The sequence below is a fragment of the Mercenaria mercenaria genome, chromosome 8 (genome assembly GCF_021730395.1).
Source record: "Mercenaria mercenaria strain notata chromosome 8, MADL_Memer_1, whole genome shotgun sequence".
Lineage (NCBI taxonomy): Eukaryota > Metazoa > Mollusca > Bivalvia > Venerida > Veneridae > Mercenaria > Mercenaria mercenaria.
Window position 1 is genome coordinate 46,795,694 of NC_069368.1, and position 17,382 is coordinate 46,813,075.

Here is a 17,382-nt window from a genome sequence, read left to right on the forward strand (position 1 = left end):
TAACAGTAGCTTGATCTGGGATGCAGTATTCGGCTCGAGTGGATTTTGCCAGATCGGATCTCACCAGGCGCGCAAGCGCCGAGTGTGCTCCGACCTTGCAAAATCCACGAGAGCCGAATACAAAGTCCCAGATCTAGCTGCGGTTATAATGACCCTTTTATTATATACCTTTACCGTTTTGATTCTTGTTTTGTTCTTGAACGAAGTCTTCAATGTTTATCGATATTAACTGGAACTTAGTGAAGTTTTTATGTGCGCAATTTATAGAAATGTGACGGGTCATGCATATTAATGAAAATAGTCCAACAGCATACAATACGGAAGGTACAATATGGAATTTAAAAGGTACAATACGGAATTTTTGTCTGTCTGTTCATATTTAATTGTGAAATACAAGCCGATTTTTTACAGAATTTTCATAGGTATATAATAACAGTATTGATCTTCTTGTGTTACCAAAGAAAAGATTCTACAAATTGTTATATTAACTGTCACTTACGTTGCTGAGTACTCAAACAGACCATAATAAGGGTTGAACATTTCCTTTGACAACAGGAAGAACCATTCTCTGGACACACCACCATAGTCTAATCCTACTTCACCATCAAACTCTATCCATAACCTGAAACATTTCACACACAAACCTAACAGTGCAATAGTGGATTTCAAAATTTCAAAATATGTCAGTACAGGGGTGTAAAATTCCACTCGCCCGCTCGCATTGGCGAGTTAAAGTCTGAGTAGGACGAGTGGACCTCGCTGTATACTCGACCGATTGGGCAAGTGGTTTTTTACGTCCTTACTTTACCAAAATTCAGAAATTACAACTCCAATACGTCAACAAACTTTGAGATGGTTCAATCGCTACCTGGACTGACTGGAATTTACCCGCGAATCGTAAAGATATCAAAACGTCATGCCGGTAATTTTCCATTCCACAAGCATGTGCGACCGATTGTATTAAATATCTAATTTACATTGACACGTACACAAAAACCGTGCGTAGTGCATTCATTTTTTAACATTTTCCTTTCAAGTTTTCAACACCTCTTGAGAAATAATACTACTTGAATTCTATAATGATTTGAATAAGATATCGACAGAAATGTAGGCAAAATTCTATAAAAACGGTCAAATTTTCATATAATCATTTGTAAAAATTCAAACAGCGCGATCTTAGTTACTTATTTCTTTCTAGAAGTAAATAAATGATGAATATTTTGGGCATAAAATTCAGACTTTTGACCAGAAAGAACAAAAAACAGAATAAAAAATCTTAAATAATGAAAAAGCGGCAGCAATTACAATACATGGAGTAAAAACGATTTTTGGCAAACAGATTTCTGTTAGTGTGGCGGAATAGGTTACATGACCTCGTGAACGTAAATAGAAATGCGATTTTAAAATAAACCAATGTGATGTCATTGCGGTTTTTAATAAGTTTTAAATGAATCTTTGTACTTGTATTTTTTGACCAACAATTTAAAGGTGTTTTTTTTGTCAAACAACAATGTAAATTCCTTGAGGGAAAATAGGTCACAGAGGTAGGATATCCACTATAGTAACTATCGTTTGAGACATTGACCTTTTATATGGGATATAGCACATTCGCTTTTGATAACAAATTAAAGAAGAAACTTTTTATTGATTTCTATTTCTCAGCAATTTTAAGAACCGGTGCGGTAAGATAAGAGTGATGTGTCACATGGCGCGAAAACATGACGTAATGCCATGACAATCTCGAGCAAAAATACCGCTTTGATCTCCACTTCTGATGTCGAGATACTGACACACATCTTTTAGCTCTTTGAGGGGGTGTAAATTGATCATGAAAACAAGGTCAATTACTTAGTTTATCAACTGAATAATTACCGATAATCTTTAACGTTTTTTTTCATCTCTTTCAACACGGGTGGATGGACGATGATTATTGTGTCCAAATTTTTTAGACACTTTTTCAAAATAGATATTTTTCGGGAAATAATACTATTGTACAATACTCCTTTCATAAAAGTGACAGTATTAAGTGTCAATTATTAGGGCGAGTGGCTGTTCACTAAGGGCGAGTAGATATTACTGGCTACTAGTCCTGCAGGGCGAGTGGTGTGAAAAATTTTTTTACACCCCTGCAGTATACATTGTATGTTTGCCTGAAGAAATATTTTAATTCAAAATGCGTTGCAAACTTGAGCTGTCCTCTTTCTTTAACCATATTAAAATTTAAAAATATTAATTATTTTTTCTGATCTCTTTGTCCAAAAGCACAAGTGCAGAAATAAAATATAAATATGCCACTTGATTTTTTTTTTCCAACTAAATCTGAATCTCTGTTGTTGTATATCTTCTGTTTGACTTTTCTTCCATCTTAAAGACAGACAAATCTAACCCAAAATACATTACTAGGCCAGTGAAAGGCTCTATTAGGGAAACACGAGGTAAAGATACTGTTGTATATACTAAACTTACCTCGTTTTAAGCAAATCAGATCTTTTTATTCCCATCACAATTCTATAAGAATCTTCAAAAACATTTTTACGAGAAACTTTAATATCAGTCTTATTTGGCACATTGCTCTGAAAGAGAGAGAAAATATATTAAGGCACAATTTTTCAAACAAAAAAATGATTTGTCAGAAGACAAGACCAGAACTTTAAATGTTAAATTAAGTACTTTGAAATTATATCAGTGAAAATTATAGAACAAAATAGCATTAACAAAAATCAAATTATTAGAAAATCTTCTCAAAAAAGTTTATATCACTGAAAAATCTGGAATTATACAAAAATATAGCTTACTGGTTTACGTAGTTTTGACCGGAAGTAGTCATATTTCCTTTTAAAGTCTCTTGAATAAGGTACAGCCTGAAAGAAATAAGTATTTAATTATAAATAATTAATTTTCTTCAACATAGATTATTGTAGTATCAGATGTAACAGTTATTTAAAGGGACGGGAATTCATTGATGTTGATATTAAAGATAAATAAAAATCAACAAAATGTAACCAAGGAGTATTTACAATATGACAAAGTGACCTAGTGTTACTGACCACAGATGACTAAATAACTAACAAGTCTAAAATGTTAATATAGGAAACATTCTAACCAAGTTTCATTAAGATATAGATTTCTATCTCAAGTTGTGATCTCTAAATGTTAACAGTAGAATGCGGACAGCAGACAACAGATGCCAGACCCTCCGCCTATACTATAGTAATAAGTTCAAATGAGCTAAAAATAAAAAAAAAACTTCCTTCAAAGGCAGATATCTAATTCCAGCTATCATAATTTTACAAATCAGCTACCTTTGTAAAATAAAAATGTCTCTAGTTCGCTATACGGATATAAGGAACCTCAGTTATAAGGAACAATTTTTAGGGTCCTAGGCCATTCCTTATAAGTGAGGTATACTGTACTAGCATTTATTTAGTCCTCTAAAACTGCCTATACATGAAGAATTCTCACTTTATATGTTCCAAAATTATTGGAAATAACTATGTACAAAGTTCAGCAATAATCCACTGAAATGTGCCGCCACAGTTCTGTTTAATTCGAACTAAAGATACTCAATGCAATGTAACATTACATCTTTCTTATCATAAAAATGAACTTACTGGCCCTCCTAAAGCTTGTAATCTTGGATCTTCCCACTGTGTCTTACGAGCCTCTGGAAATAAAAATAACTTTTCAAATGCATCTGTATTACTAATCACTCAATTACTGGCTGATGGTAAAACATAAAATTTGTTTGATCAAAAACCTTTGAGCAACTAGCATCAAAATAGAACCAAGTCAAACCATCCTGATAGACAATCTTTTTAAACTCGAGCTATCACTCAATGTGATAAATACCCCGAATAAAACTTTGTCAGAGTACACAGGACTCCTACATATATTCTGCTGACGTTAGTTCTTCCACAAGTAAATGTAAATATTGACTGAGAAGAGATTTAAAGGCTATAGTCAGTACTGATGAACATCTGAAAAGGGTACATAAGATATTCTTACTGTGATTAATATAAAAGACTCGTCCATCTCCATGTGTTCTTTCTTCCCAGCCATCCTGTAAATACATTAATACATCTAGACATTATTATCGCATGATTCTGCACAAAGTATTAAATCTCTTTATTATTTGGTTTATCAAATTTGGTTCAAATGCATGGTATTTCTGATTAAAAAGACATTTACACTCTACAGTTAGTTAACTACATGTACACCTTTTTGACAACATTGTTACCATTCAATAACTGAAAATCAATTCTCCCTATGACAAGATTTTTGTCCTTGTTGAGTTTGAAGTCACACAGACGGGTGATTTTTTCCAGCTTTTCGTGGTGTACTGTTTCAAGCATGGGCGAGCACTTTGGTAGAACTGACCATCTGTAAGGCAGATTGATGGTTTCCTTACATGAGAAATTCTACATCTGGAGGGATATTTCAAACCAAAATCCATGAATAGTGTATGATAGGACATCAGCAACCTTAATCACTCAGCCAATAAGGTCTCCCTCAATTGAAGCTTAACCTTTAGCATGCTAGGTAAATTGTCGTCTGCTGGAAATGTCGTCTGCTAAAATTGTTAAGTTCATTCAATTTGCTCCAAAATTGGAAGAAATATTGTCAGAGTAGCAAACAGCTTGGAACCTGATCAGACGCCGATTTAATCGGCGTCTGATCTGGTTCCAAGCTGTTTGCAAAGGCTGTTAAATTCGCCTGCAGCAGGCTAAGGGTTAAACTAATGATCCCTAAAACTGCAGCCTGACAAATCTCACTGCTTTAACATACACTTTAATGATACAAGAATATATGAATTAACATACAGGTAATGGTCCAAGATTTCTGAGAAGATCTTCGTTAGAAGAAGGCCTCATTAAGCTGGAGCCCGGCGAGCTGGCATCATCCTGGCTCCGTCGCATACTACTGGATCTCGGCTTTCTAGGATCCTCCTACAACAGTTGAAACAGGGTGTTAGTAACACAGTAAATCTCTAGATGGCAATTGTGCTCAGTCTTTTTTACATATTCTACCTATATGTCTATTTTATTCTTTTATGTAATAACTTATATTAAACTACATTCCCTGTTAACTATAAGGATATTAAAAGTGAACTATATCAGAGATTTTCACAGCAAAATTTATCAAAAATATTTTTATTGGTAAAATATCAAATATAGTTACAGACCAGACAGGAAATCCTGATGGACATTCAATAAAGGGAGATAATTCGAAAAGTAAGAGGGATTGATTTAAAGCTATTGCATTTTCAAGTAATTTTGATCATTCTGGCAATTTTTTTCAAAATCCATTCATAAATGACAAAGTTACAGACCACACATGAAATGAATATAGGGCACACTTTCGGGCACACAAACATTCATTTTTTTTACTTCCAGTGACAGGATGCCAAGTATTTACAAATTAACACTTCTTTTACAAAAGTAAACATGGTAAGTTAATTTAATTTTGCTAGCTTCCTCTTGTAGTGTGATTAACTAAGGCTGACAAAATAAACTACCACCCTAGAATGCATAAATAACAAATGTTTGGAAGAAAATGATGTCTACGTCATCATACAACACTGACATTCCTGTTCATTACATGAACATTCACTGACACATTATGTTTTAAATTTTGTTTTCCACAAAACAGTAGAGTGGATTATATGCAATACAAAAGGTTGTAAAACAGGGCTTAAGGTGATATTGGCATACTAGGAGAGGTACTGGCCCAAGCGGTAACACCAGTCTAGTATGCCAATATCGCCTTAAACCATAGAAACCTGTACAATGACCTTTAAATTTTCACTGGCTTAAAAGTATCTCTTTATTTCATATCACAATTTATTAAACATTGGAAGTTCAGCATATACACTTACCCAAGTAGTTCTTGCGGTGTTATGATCAATATAAAATACTCTGCCATTGGGTGCGACACCCGTAGCCCATCCTGCCGGCAATGGCTCTTCATCATCTTCACCTGTACTGGTCCGAGTCTGTGAAATACATCAAACACAATATATACAGTATTTGTCAGACACTGTGATATATATTAACAAGAGGGCCAAGATGGCCCTAGGTCGCTCACCTAAGAAACACTCCATAACAGAGTAAAACATGTTTGACCTAGTGATTTCAAGGAAACAAATATTCTGACCAATTTTCATTAAGATTGGACCAAAAAATTGGTCTCTTGCGATAAAACAAGCATTTTCTTAGATATGACCTAGTTTTTGACCCTAGATGACCCATGTTCAAACTCGACCTAGATTTTATCAAGGCAATCATTCTGACCAAAATTCATGAAGATCAACTGAAAAATACAGCCTCTATCACATACAGAAGTTTTTTCTTTGATTTGACCAAGTGACCTAGTTTTTGACCTAAGATGACCCATATTCAAATTCGACCTAGATTTCATTAAGGCAATCAACCGACCAAATTTCATAAAAATCAATTGAAAAAAACAGTCTCTATCGCATACACAAGATTTTTCTTTAATTTGACCTAGTGACCTAGTTTTTGACCTCAGATAACCCATATTCAAAATCGACCTAGATTTCATCAGACAATCATTCTGACAAATTTCATACAGATCAATTGAAAAATACATCCTCTATTGCATACACAATGTTTTTCTTCGCTTTGACCTAGTGACCTAGTTTTTGACCCGAGATGACCCATTTTCAAACACGGCCTAGATTTTATCAAGGTTATCATTCTGGCTAAAATTTCATGAAGATCGGTTGAAAAATACAGCCTCTACTGCATACACAAGGTTTTTCTTTGATTTGACCTAGTGACCTAGTTTTTGACCCCAGATGACCTATTTTCGAACTTGGTCTAAAATTTCATCAAGGTAATCATTCTGACCAAAATTCATGAAGATCAATTGAAAAATACAGCCTCTATCGCATACACAGGTTTTTACGTGATATGACCTAGTGACCTAGTTTTTGACCCCAGATGACCCATTTTCGAACTCGGCCTAGATTTCATCAAGGTATCATTCTGACCAAAATTCATGAAGATCAATTGAAAAATACCGCCTCTATCGCATACACAAGGTTTTTCTTTGATTTGACCTAGTGACCTAGTTTTTGACCCAAGATGACCCATTTTCGAACTCGGCCTAGATTTCATCAAGGCAATCATTCTGACCAAAATTCATGAAGATCAATTGAAAAATACAGCCTCTATCGCATACACAAGGTTTTTCTTTGATTTGACCTAGTGACCTAGTTTTTTAACCGAGATGACCCATTTTCGAACTCGGCCTAGATTTCATCAAGGTTATCATTCTGACCAATATTCATGAAGAATAATTGAAAAATACAGCCTCTATCGCATACACAAGGTTTTTCTTTGATTTGACCTAGTGACCTAGTTTTTGACCCGAGATGACCCATTTTCAAACTCGGCCTAGATTTCATCAAAGTTATCATTCTGACCAATATTCATGAAGATTAAATGAAAAATACAGCCTCTATCGCATACACAAGGTTTTTCTTTGATTTGACCTAGTGACCTAGTTTTTGACCCGAGATGACCCATTTTCGAACTCGGCCTAGATTTCATCAAGGTTATCATTCTGACCAATATTCATGAAGATTAATTGAAAAATACAGCCTCTATCGCATACACAAGCTAAATGTTGACAGACGACAGACGACAGACGACAGACGACAGACGACGGACGACGGACGCCGGACATCGAGCGATCAGAAAAACTCACCTGAGCATTGCTCAGGTGAGCTAAAAAGAAGATACACTGTACTGGTTACACACTGTGAAATATATCAAAAAGATCACATACTGTACTGGTCCAAGACTATGGAACGAATATCGTACTCGTAATATTCATCAAGTATTTACATACTGGATTACAGAGTTTTACAGGAACTATCATCTTAACAATCATCAAATGTAAGAAAGTTGTATCTAATTTTCTAGCTAACCAAATTTAGACATTTTTAAGCAAAACAGTTTTTCTTTTCACACATTCACTACCAGTATATTATTAATGCAATAACTGATAAAAAAAAAAAATTCCTTCTTATTCATAGCAGTTACAACTTCTTGTCTGCGCAAATTTTCTAATGACATTCAAAATTGAAGCAAGAAGGAGATTACAAGATCCTGGGGAATGATAAATGATTATTTAGTAACTACAATAAGTCAATGAACCTTTTCTTCAGTACCAAATACTTCACACAAATTTTGTAACAAAAGTAAGGACAAAATAGTGTGGTTGAGAGAATGGGGCTAATAATAGAAATGTCATTATATGACTTGTTATAAACATTATTTTACAACTGAAGATATAATTTCAGTTACCTCAAAGTTAGAAGCAAACTGCATCAAACTTTTAATTTGAAGCTTAACTGATGCAGATGATGAGAAAAAAAAAAAAACATCTATTTCAGCAAACAAAGTAGGATTCATCAACTGAATACCTGGAAATGTTCTATAAAGAACATACGAAGTTTGCAATCTGCAGACCTGTTAATTCTCCAGCTGCTGACAAAAATAGTTTTTTAGTATTAACTATGACCTTAACCAGTGACCAGTTGACTATCAAAACAACATGGTCACCAACTGACAATTGGCAACCATCCCACTAAATTTAATGGCCAACCAAGTTTCATGAAAATCTAAAATAAGGTTCAGGAGACAGAACTGCTTAAAAGAGTTTTGTCTGGAGCCAAGACATGAGCCGTGCCATGAGAAAATTAACATAGTGGCTTTGCGACCAGCATGGATCCAGACCAGCCTGCGCATCTGCACTGTCTGGTCAGGATCCATGCTGTTCGCTAACAGTTTCTCTAATTGCAATAGGCTTTGAAAACGAACAGCATGGATCCTGACCAGACTGTGCGGATGCGCAGGCTGGTCTGGATCCATGCTGGTCGCAAAGCCACTATGTTGGTTTTCTCATGGTGCGGCTCACATCACTTTAAAAACTTTCAGAGAGGTCAATACAAAGCTACTTCCGAGCAAGTTTACTGATTATCTATCAAGCAAAACCATTCAAACAAACTTGAGAACCAACAAAACTACGGACCCAGTTTGGTGAATATCCATGAAGGGACTCAAGAAAAGGAGTCATTTTTAAAAAGAATCTATTTTTAGCTGTGGCAGCCCCTATAATGGGGTCAAAGCTGTGAGGCAAAGCCAGGATGCTACAGACAGAAGTTCAATATAATTCTAATCATTAGTTTCAGAAAAGATATTTCAGTGTAATTAACAAACAGCAGACTGCCAACAATAGATGCTGGACCATTCAACTATACTAACTAGTTCACCCTCAAGTTTTGGTAAATACAAGTGTGAGGAATCAACACTGTGAGGTTTTCTCCACCACAACCTAACTGAAAACCAGTAGTCATGTAAACACTGCAAAGTTTACTCACAGCAAATAATAGCAAGCCAAACAGAAAGTATAGTTCAAAGTATGCACACATATTATATAACAAACTGATAAGAAACAAGTGAATGAAGTATTGCCATGCAATACAAAGTCCCCTACTGGAAGGCACCTAATTTTCTCTACTGCAGTATAACATAATGAACTGATATCTGTCATTGATGTATAAACAATATTGTACACATATACAATATGTTTATAAAAAACACACTAAAATGTGCATATATAAAACCCACAGTTGTTTTCATATTGAATTTTTGGCTGAAATTATAAAAATGTTATCATGTAAGTTATTTTTTAGTATTATAGTAACAACAAAGGAAATTAATCTTTAAAAAAAAAAAAAAAAAAAAATCTATATAATATAAGTCCACAAGAAACTCTTTTCCAGGGAGAGATAGGTCAAAATACACCTAAAAATTGGATGTAACATGCATGCTGTACTACAGAAAAGTGGTCTCGATTTTTCTCTACCGCCAGTAATAAAAAAGTTACAAAAAAACTATTAAAGGGGAAACAACAAAGGGAAAAAATTTCTAAAAAAAAAGGGGTCCCCTCATGGGGGTGAACATTTGGTCAAAAAATTCCCTCCATAAAATAAAGAAGAAATTTTCCCTTTACAAATTAAATTCTTTGAATTTGACCTCGACCCTAAATATACCTTCCCTTTAGACCTGGGGACCTGGTTTTTGCCAGGGACTGTTGCCCTCATCCTGGGAATTTTTGTGCCAACGAATCAATCCGCTTTGCATGACAAAGTTAAATAGCCCGGGACGGGAAAAAAATCCCCCTTGCCCTTTGGGATCTCAAAGCGTGCCCTTGCCCTTTTTAAGTTTGGGTACGGGGTGTTGCGCATGACTTGCCCGTCTCACCAGGGAAAAAAATTTTTTGCCAAGTAAATTGTAATCCCTTTTATGGTTACAGATTTTCTGGACCCAAAGGGGAAAAACCCACCTTTTGACCTTTGACCCCAATTTTTTTCCTTGACCTTGAGCTAGGGTCGGGGTTTTGCCATGACACATCACTCATCAGGGAAACATTTGTGCCAAGAAAAATTTTAAAATCCCTTCAGGGATGGCAGGGGTTATGGGAGGGGACAGGAAAAAAACTCTGTTAAACCTTTGACCCCCAATTGTGCCCTTGACCTTTAAAGCTAGGGGTCAGGGATTTCCCGCATGCCCACTTCGCTCATCATGCGGAGCACTTGTGCAATTTTATTTTTAAAATCCCTTAATGAATGTAAAGGTTATGCCCGGGGACATGAAACAAAACCCTTTTTTCAAATTTAAACCATTTGACTGCAAAGTGTGACCTTACCTTTGAGTTTGGGGTCTAAATTGTGCAAGACAACATCGTCCTTATGGGGTTTCTTTTGGGGCCAATAATTTAAAAATCCCTTCATAAGGGGAGATTTTATGGACCGTCGGGAAAAAAAACCTTGTTGACCTTTAAACCCCAATTGTGACCTTCCCCTTTAAGCTGGGGAAATCCGGGTTTTCCCAAAGCCCAAGTCGCCCCTCCTCAGGGGGAACATTTGTCCCAAAGTAAAAATTAAAATTTTTTCATGGGGGAGATTTTATGGCCCGGGAAACCGGAAAAAAAGGGGCCCTGTTGACCTTTGCCCCCCAATTGGCCTTAAACCTTTTAAACTGGGGGCCCGGGGTTTTTGCGCATAAAACATCACCCAAACAGGGGGAAAAATTTGTCCCAAAAAAATTTTAAAAATTTCTCTTGATGGATGGGAAAATTTTGGCCCCGGGACAGATAAAAGCCTTTGCCCTTTTAAACCCCAATTGTGACCCTTAACCTTTTGGGAGCAAAGGGGTCCGGGTTTTGCCATGACACCCCATCTCACAGGGGAAAAATTTGTGCCAAGTAAAAAAAAACCCCAGGGATACAGATTTTAGGACCGCCACAAAACTGGGGAAAGGGAACGGACGGGCGGAATGAGGGAAAAAGTGAAATTCCAATAGTCCCCCGAAACGGGTTTTTTAACCAAAAAGGGGATTTAAAAAATTTAAAGCCTAATACACTTTTTACTACAAGCGGGGAAATAACCCACATCTACCCAAAAAAAGGGAACAACAAAGTTTTGTCTCCATAGGATGACACATCCCCCCCAAAGGAAATTTTTTGGAATGAAATGGGTTTAGGGCCGTTTTTTTTGATTTTAGGCCCTTTTGACCTAGGGGCCGGGGGGTCAGGCCCCGCGCCTCTTCTTCTGTCCCAATACATTCTTGCGTAGTTATTTCATAACCCAAATGCATAAATAAAAAATAGGAAACCGACACCCAAATCATTGCACAAACTTTAAAATTTATGCCCTTTTAAACCCGCCTAAGTTTTACCTTGATTTTTGAGCTACAACTGGGCCCTTGTCCCGCGACAGGCCCTTTTTTTAACTGTTTTACCATTCATCGTATTATTTTTTTAATCCATGCAGGAATGAAAAAGAAAGGCCCCGGGACATGCCCATAAATTGCACTACCCTAAAATATGCCCTTTTAAAACCCCTAAGTGTGCCCTTTGGGCCCTTTTGGGAGCAAACAGACCGGTTTTTTACAACGACAGCCCGGCTTAAAGGGGCCACAAAGGTCCCGCTTATTTTACTTGAAAATCCACCCCAGGATGACAAAGAAAGGCCCCGGACACCCCCCACCCAATTTCACTATCATAAAAATGACCTTTAAGGGGCAAAGGGGTTGTGACCTTGCCCTTTTTGACTAGGGGGACCTGGGCCCTTTCGGGGGCGACATTCTTTAAAAACTGGGCCCCACATGTACCGAGTTACTTGAAAATCCCCAGGAGCAAAAATAGGGAAACCGGGGGAACCCCCCCTCAATGCACTATCTTAAAAAAAAATGCCCTTTAAAAAACCAAAGTTGATTTTCCCCCTTTGGGGCTACGGAGGGTGGGTCGGGGCGGGGCGCACTTTCTTCTTATTGGGTACACATTAAACCCCAATTTAATTTGAAAATCCACCCAGGGATGCAAAGAAAGGGCCCGGGACACAAAAATTCGGACAGACCGACAAAACCTTTAAAAAAAACTAAAAACCTCACTTCGGGGGCATAAAAAACAAAGCCCTGTGGAAAAATCATTAAATTTCCCTTTTAAAATACTTTTTAAAACCAGGTATTTTAAACCCCTGTTCACAAACATTTTATTTTCTATTTGACAAAAATTTTAAAAGAGAACAAAGCATTTACTTTTCACCCTGAGTTTTTTTACTTTTTTCGGCTTATCCGCAAGATAAATCAAAAAATTTATCATAGCTAAAAAAAGAAAACCTTTGCAAATGAATTTTAAATTTTTAAAGGGGTTCAGGGTTTTACGGTAAAAGGGGGTATCCTTGGGGCCCTCAACATAATTACAAATTAATAGTCATTAAAATTTAAAATTTTAAAAAATAAAAATTTTAAAAACCCAACATAATAAACACACCCCCCGTTTAGCTTTGGGCTTTCAAAAAAAGTTTAATTTTAATTATCACCTAATTTTCAAAAAAACCCCCCATAAATCTAAAACAACATTTCATAAAATAATCTCTGTCCCTTAAAAAAGGACTACCCTTTGGTGTTTAATAAGGGAACAGTCAGATGGATGAATGGACGAACAAAATGATAAAATAAAATGATGTGCATATTCTATATATTACATGTTATCTATGTCCCGGGTTTTCCCATGAAAAAACCCTCCTGCTTTTTTTTAATTTTAAGAAATCTCAAATTTTGTGACTGATGAACAATGAGGCAATGGAAAAAACAGACCGACAAAAAAGGGGGGGGAAAATGAAATAATGAAAAATTTTCATATTCCCCCATACTGCCTTTTTACCCATACCAATTTTCCAAAGGGAAAAAAAATTTTCTTTTGCACTTTTAAAAAATATCGCAGGGCTTTTTTGTCATATTTTTGGATTTTTGTTGTCATAACCAAACCTTTAATTTTGCCCCTTTCAAAAAAGTACATTCTCCCCCACTGCCGCCCACCTGGGGATAAAAACATATTTACATAAAGATGTCCCCTTTGATATATTAAAAAGGGTTTAAAATTCCAAAAAACAAGAGGTTTTATGATGACCCTGGAAACGCTCAACCCCTGAGTAATATTAGCTACATGTTTCAAAGGGCAAACTGATGATTTTTAAAAAAAAAATTTTGGAAATTTTCCGGGTACAAATTAAATAACCCCCGGGCCTGACCCTTTTGGGGGGGGGGGGGGGGGGGGGGGGGGGGGGGGGGGGGGGGGGGGGGGGGGGGGCCCTCAAGATTTTTAACAAATTTTGTAGAGGTCCCCCAGCAATGCAAAAATGTCAAAAATCTAAGCCCCTAGGCCTTCTGGGTTTATTTTTTGAAAATTTTTGAAATTTTTCATGTACAATCAAGTAAAACCCCCTGGGGGGGGGGTCAATTTGACCCCGGGGGAAAATGATTTTAACAAACTTTGTAGAAGTCTTTTCAATGCTACATGTCAAAAAAACTATATTAGGGCCCGCTGGGTTTAATTTTTTTAAAAAAAAATTTTAAGATTTTTCCCAGGGAAAATCAATGGGCCCCCCGGGGGGGGTTTAATTTTGACCCCAGGGGGTCCCTGATAAAGAATAAATTTTTTGAGGGGTTTCCCCTAGGGGAAAGCTACATGTCAAAAAATCCCAAGCTCAGGCCTTCCGGTTTATTTTTAGAAACTTTTTGAAGATTTTTTTTATTTACAAAACAATTAACCCCATGGGGGGAGGGGCAATTTGATCCTGGGGGTCATGATTTTAAAAAAAAATTTTTTAGGGGGTCCACTAGGCAATGCAAAAATGTCAAAAAATCTAAGCCCCTAGGCCTTTTGGTTTTTTTTAAAATTTTTGAAGATTTTTTTTACGTACAATCTTTTATCCCGGGGGGCAGGATTGAACAAAATTTTTTAGAGGTCCACTAGGGAATGCTACAGTCAAATTTCTAAGCTCTAGGGGCCCTTTTGGTTTAACTTTTAAAAAAAGGGCCAGAAAGGGCCTTAATCGCTCACTTGTCCCCCCCGTGACCCCCGTTTTTTTAACTGATACACATCGTTTTTCCCTATTTTTTTGACATAGTGACCTAGGTTTTTTTAAACTCATTGAAACCCCTTTTTAAAATACCTACTTTTCATCAAGATAAAAATTTTTGACCAATTCTAAACCCAATTTTTATTAAGAAACCTTTGGAAAAAATTTTGGCCCCCTTGAGAGGGCCCCAAGGGGTTTTTTTTAAATTTTTTTAAACCCCAATGACCTATTTTTTTAAAAGGGACATGACCCATTTTTTGGGAAATTTTCCTAATATCATCCCAAAATGAACTTTTCCCCCAATTTTTTATGAAGATCTCATGAAAAATATGGCCCCCTAGAGAGGCACAAGGTTTTTTTTATTTATATACCTACTGCCTAGCTTTTTACCCCATGTGCCCAGTTTGGGAAATTTTTTCCCAGATAACATTTAAGGTGGAAAACATTCCCAAACCCAAATTTTCCCCTGGAAAATCCATTGGGAAAAAAATGGCCTCAAGGTTTAAAAGGTTTTTTTTTAATTTTAACCTAAATGACCTATTTTTGTTTGCAGTTGACTTTGGTTTTAAAATTGACCTAGACACATCAAGTTTAACATTTAAAACCCAACTTTCATACAGATCCCATGAAAAATATGGCCTTTTAAAAGAGGGCCCCACTTTTTTTTATTTTTTTGACCAAATGAACCCTTTTTTGGGCGGCACCCTGCCCATTTTTAAAATTTGGGGCCAGATATCATCAAGGGAACAATTTTAAACCCAATTTTTTATGAAGATCCATTGAAAATAAAAAATCTAAGAGGTCCCAAATTTTTCCTATTTTTAGACCCTACTGACCTATTTTTTAACCCCCACGTGACCCAATTTTTAAAAAAAAACTAGATATCATCATATAACATTCCCGACCAAAATTTCATTCAGACCCCATTTTAAAAAATTGGGCCCCAAAAGTGGTCACAAGGTTTTTTATTAATTTAGACCTACTGACCTAGATTTTTGATGGCACGGACCCCGTTTTCCCAAAATTTTATCTAGATTATCCCTCAAAGGGGAACATTCGGGCCAATTTTTTTTATGAAAAATCCTTGGGAAAAATTTGGGGCCCAGAGAGGTCACAAGGGTTTTTTTATTTTTTAGACCAACGGGCCTAGGGGGTTTTTTTGGGGGCCGACATGGAAAGTTTCGAACTTGGGGCCTAGAATTTTTTAACAAAAATATGAACATTCGGGCAACTTTTAAAAGACCCCCTAAAAAAAATGTGACCTCTAGAGTGGTCCCCAAGCCAAAAATTTTTCAGAAAGGGCAGACGGGCCCAAAAACCCCAAAAAAACGGACGCTGCCAATCACAAAACCACCTTGGGCACTTTGACAGTGAGCTAAAAATTTGAAGATTTCCTAAGGAAAAACTAGAAAAAACAAGTGACTCCTTGGGGGGGGGTCAATTTTTACCCCCCGGGGGATGATTTTAACAATTTTAAAAAAGAAAAGGTCCACTAGGGAATGCTACCCGTCAAATATCAAGCTCCGGGCTTTTGGGTTTTTAGAAGATTTTTTTTAAATTTTTCCCATGTAAAATCAAGTGAAAACCCCCGGGGGGGGGTCAATTTTGACCCCAGGGAAGATTTGAAAAAAACTTTTTTAAGGGCCTCTAGGGAATGCTTTACACCAAATACTAAGCTCAGGGCTTCTGGTTTTGACAAAAAATTTTTTTTTAAATTTTTTCCTTTTAGTTGCCATGGGAACAAGAGTTTTCATAGAATTAAAATTTTTTGAATAGGTTTTTGGAAAGCTTTAACCCCCAAAGGGAAAATTACTGTGGTTTGGATTTAAATTGGCCCAGCGGGTTTTTGAGGAGATTTGTTTAAAGTAAAAGTTTACGGGCCGGGCGGTGAGTGAACCTAATAGCTCAACCCCCCGAGGCCTTTGGGTCTGGGGGACTAAAAAAAAAAAATTTAAATATTAAAAAAAAAAGGCAAGAGGTTTATATTTAAAAAAGTTAAAACTGACCCCCAAAGTTTAACTTTACAAAATCTTTCAACTTTCTACTGAATTTTGCACCGTTTGGGTTCCCTGTGGGAAAACACTTTATAATTCTTACAGAATTTTTGACTTAAAAAAAAATGATAAGTCTTTTAAAAAAACGCCCGGGCCGCCCCCCGCCCCAGAAAATTTTAATTATTTAATGTGCCCAAAAAAAATCATAAGAAACCTTTTGGGGCCTAGAGTACATTAAAATTTTGTTTCCTTTTGGGGGGGGGGTTTAAAAAACTGTTTTTCAACAGTAATCAATTATGTAACTGTGGGCAGTTAAAAACCCAACCCGTGCTCCCTGGATTCTGCACCAGTACAAACCTTTTCCTTTCCCTAAGTAAAGTAACTACCAAATTCTCTCATGATTCAGAGGTAGGACTAATTTCAGATACAATGTCCCTTTTTCAAATCATCAGGAAACATTTCCCCTTCGCCCGGGATCAAACTCACAATTTCCCTGGGCCATAGATCTGCCCTCTTTCCTTTTTGAGATAAGGGGGAGGCGGGGGCCTAAGAACAGTAAAAGGCAACGGCATACCCAACACGAAGTTTTTAAACTCCCCCTGGGGAAACCCTGCTAAAAAAGGGTTCAACTATATAACAGGGGAAAAGTCCCGTTCTCCCAACAAACTAACAGTACTTTTGGGGATAAGTGGTGCTTTTGTCCACTTTTTGGGCATTTTGGGTTTAAAAAAAAACCATTTTTTTTGCTTTGTGTGTTTCTCACTTTACTGCAGTGTCTGTATGGCAGGGAAGGGATGTGGTCTAAAGCAGACAGTTTGATAAATGAATGGCATATCTTAAAGCTTTCCTTGCAACCAAAATGCAAAATGTTTTCTTCTCGACAAAATATAAGGAAAAAAGAGCGCCGGCCCGCGGGGCTGGACCTCATCG

The 17,382-nt window shown here is 36.6% G+C and overlaps 1 protein-coding gene across 2 annotated transcripts in view; it reads right to left on the bottom strand.

The window, feature by feature from the left end:
- LOC123566415 (E3 ubiquitin-protein ligase NEDD4-like) overlaps positions 1–17,382 on the bottom strand; it is a 53,496-nt gene that overhangs the window by 14,122 nt on the left and 21,992 nt on the right. For both annotated transcript variants that reach the window (XM_045360464.2, XM_045360462.2), the window contains 7 exons: positions 5,876–5,992; positions 4,821–4,946; positions 4,006–4,060; positions 3,612–3,664; positions 2,796–2,861; positions 2,467–2,573; positions 500–622 (listed from right to left, as the gene is read on the bottom strand). In XM_045360464.2, coding sequence (XP_045216399.2) covers positions 500–622; positions 2,467–2,573; positions 2,796–2,861; positions 3,612–3,664; positions 4,006–4,060; positions 4,821–4,946; positions 5,876–5,992 — 647 coding nt within the window. The remainder of the gene's footprint in view (positions 1–499; positions 623–2,466; positions 2,574–2,795; positions 2,862–3,611; positions 3,665–4,005; positions 4,061–4,820; positions 4,947–5,875; positions 5,993–17,382) is intronic.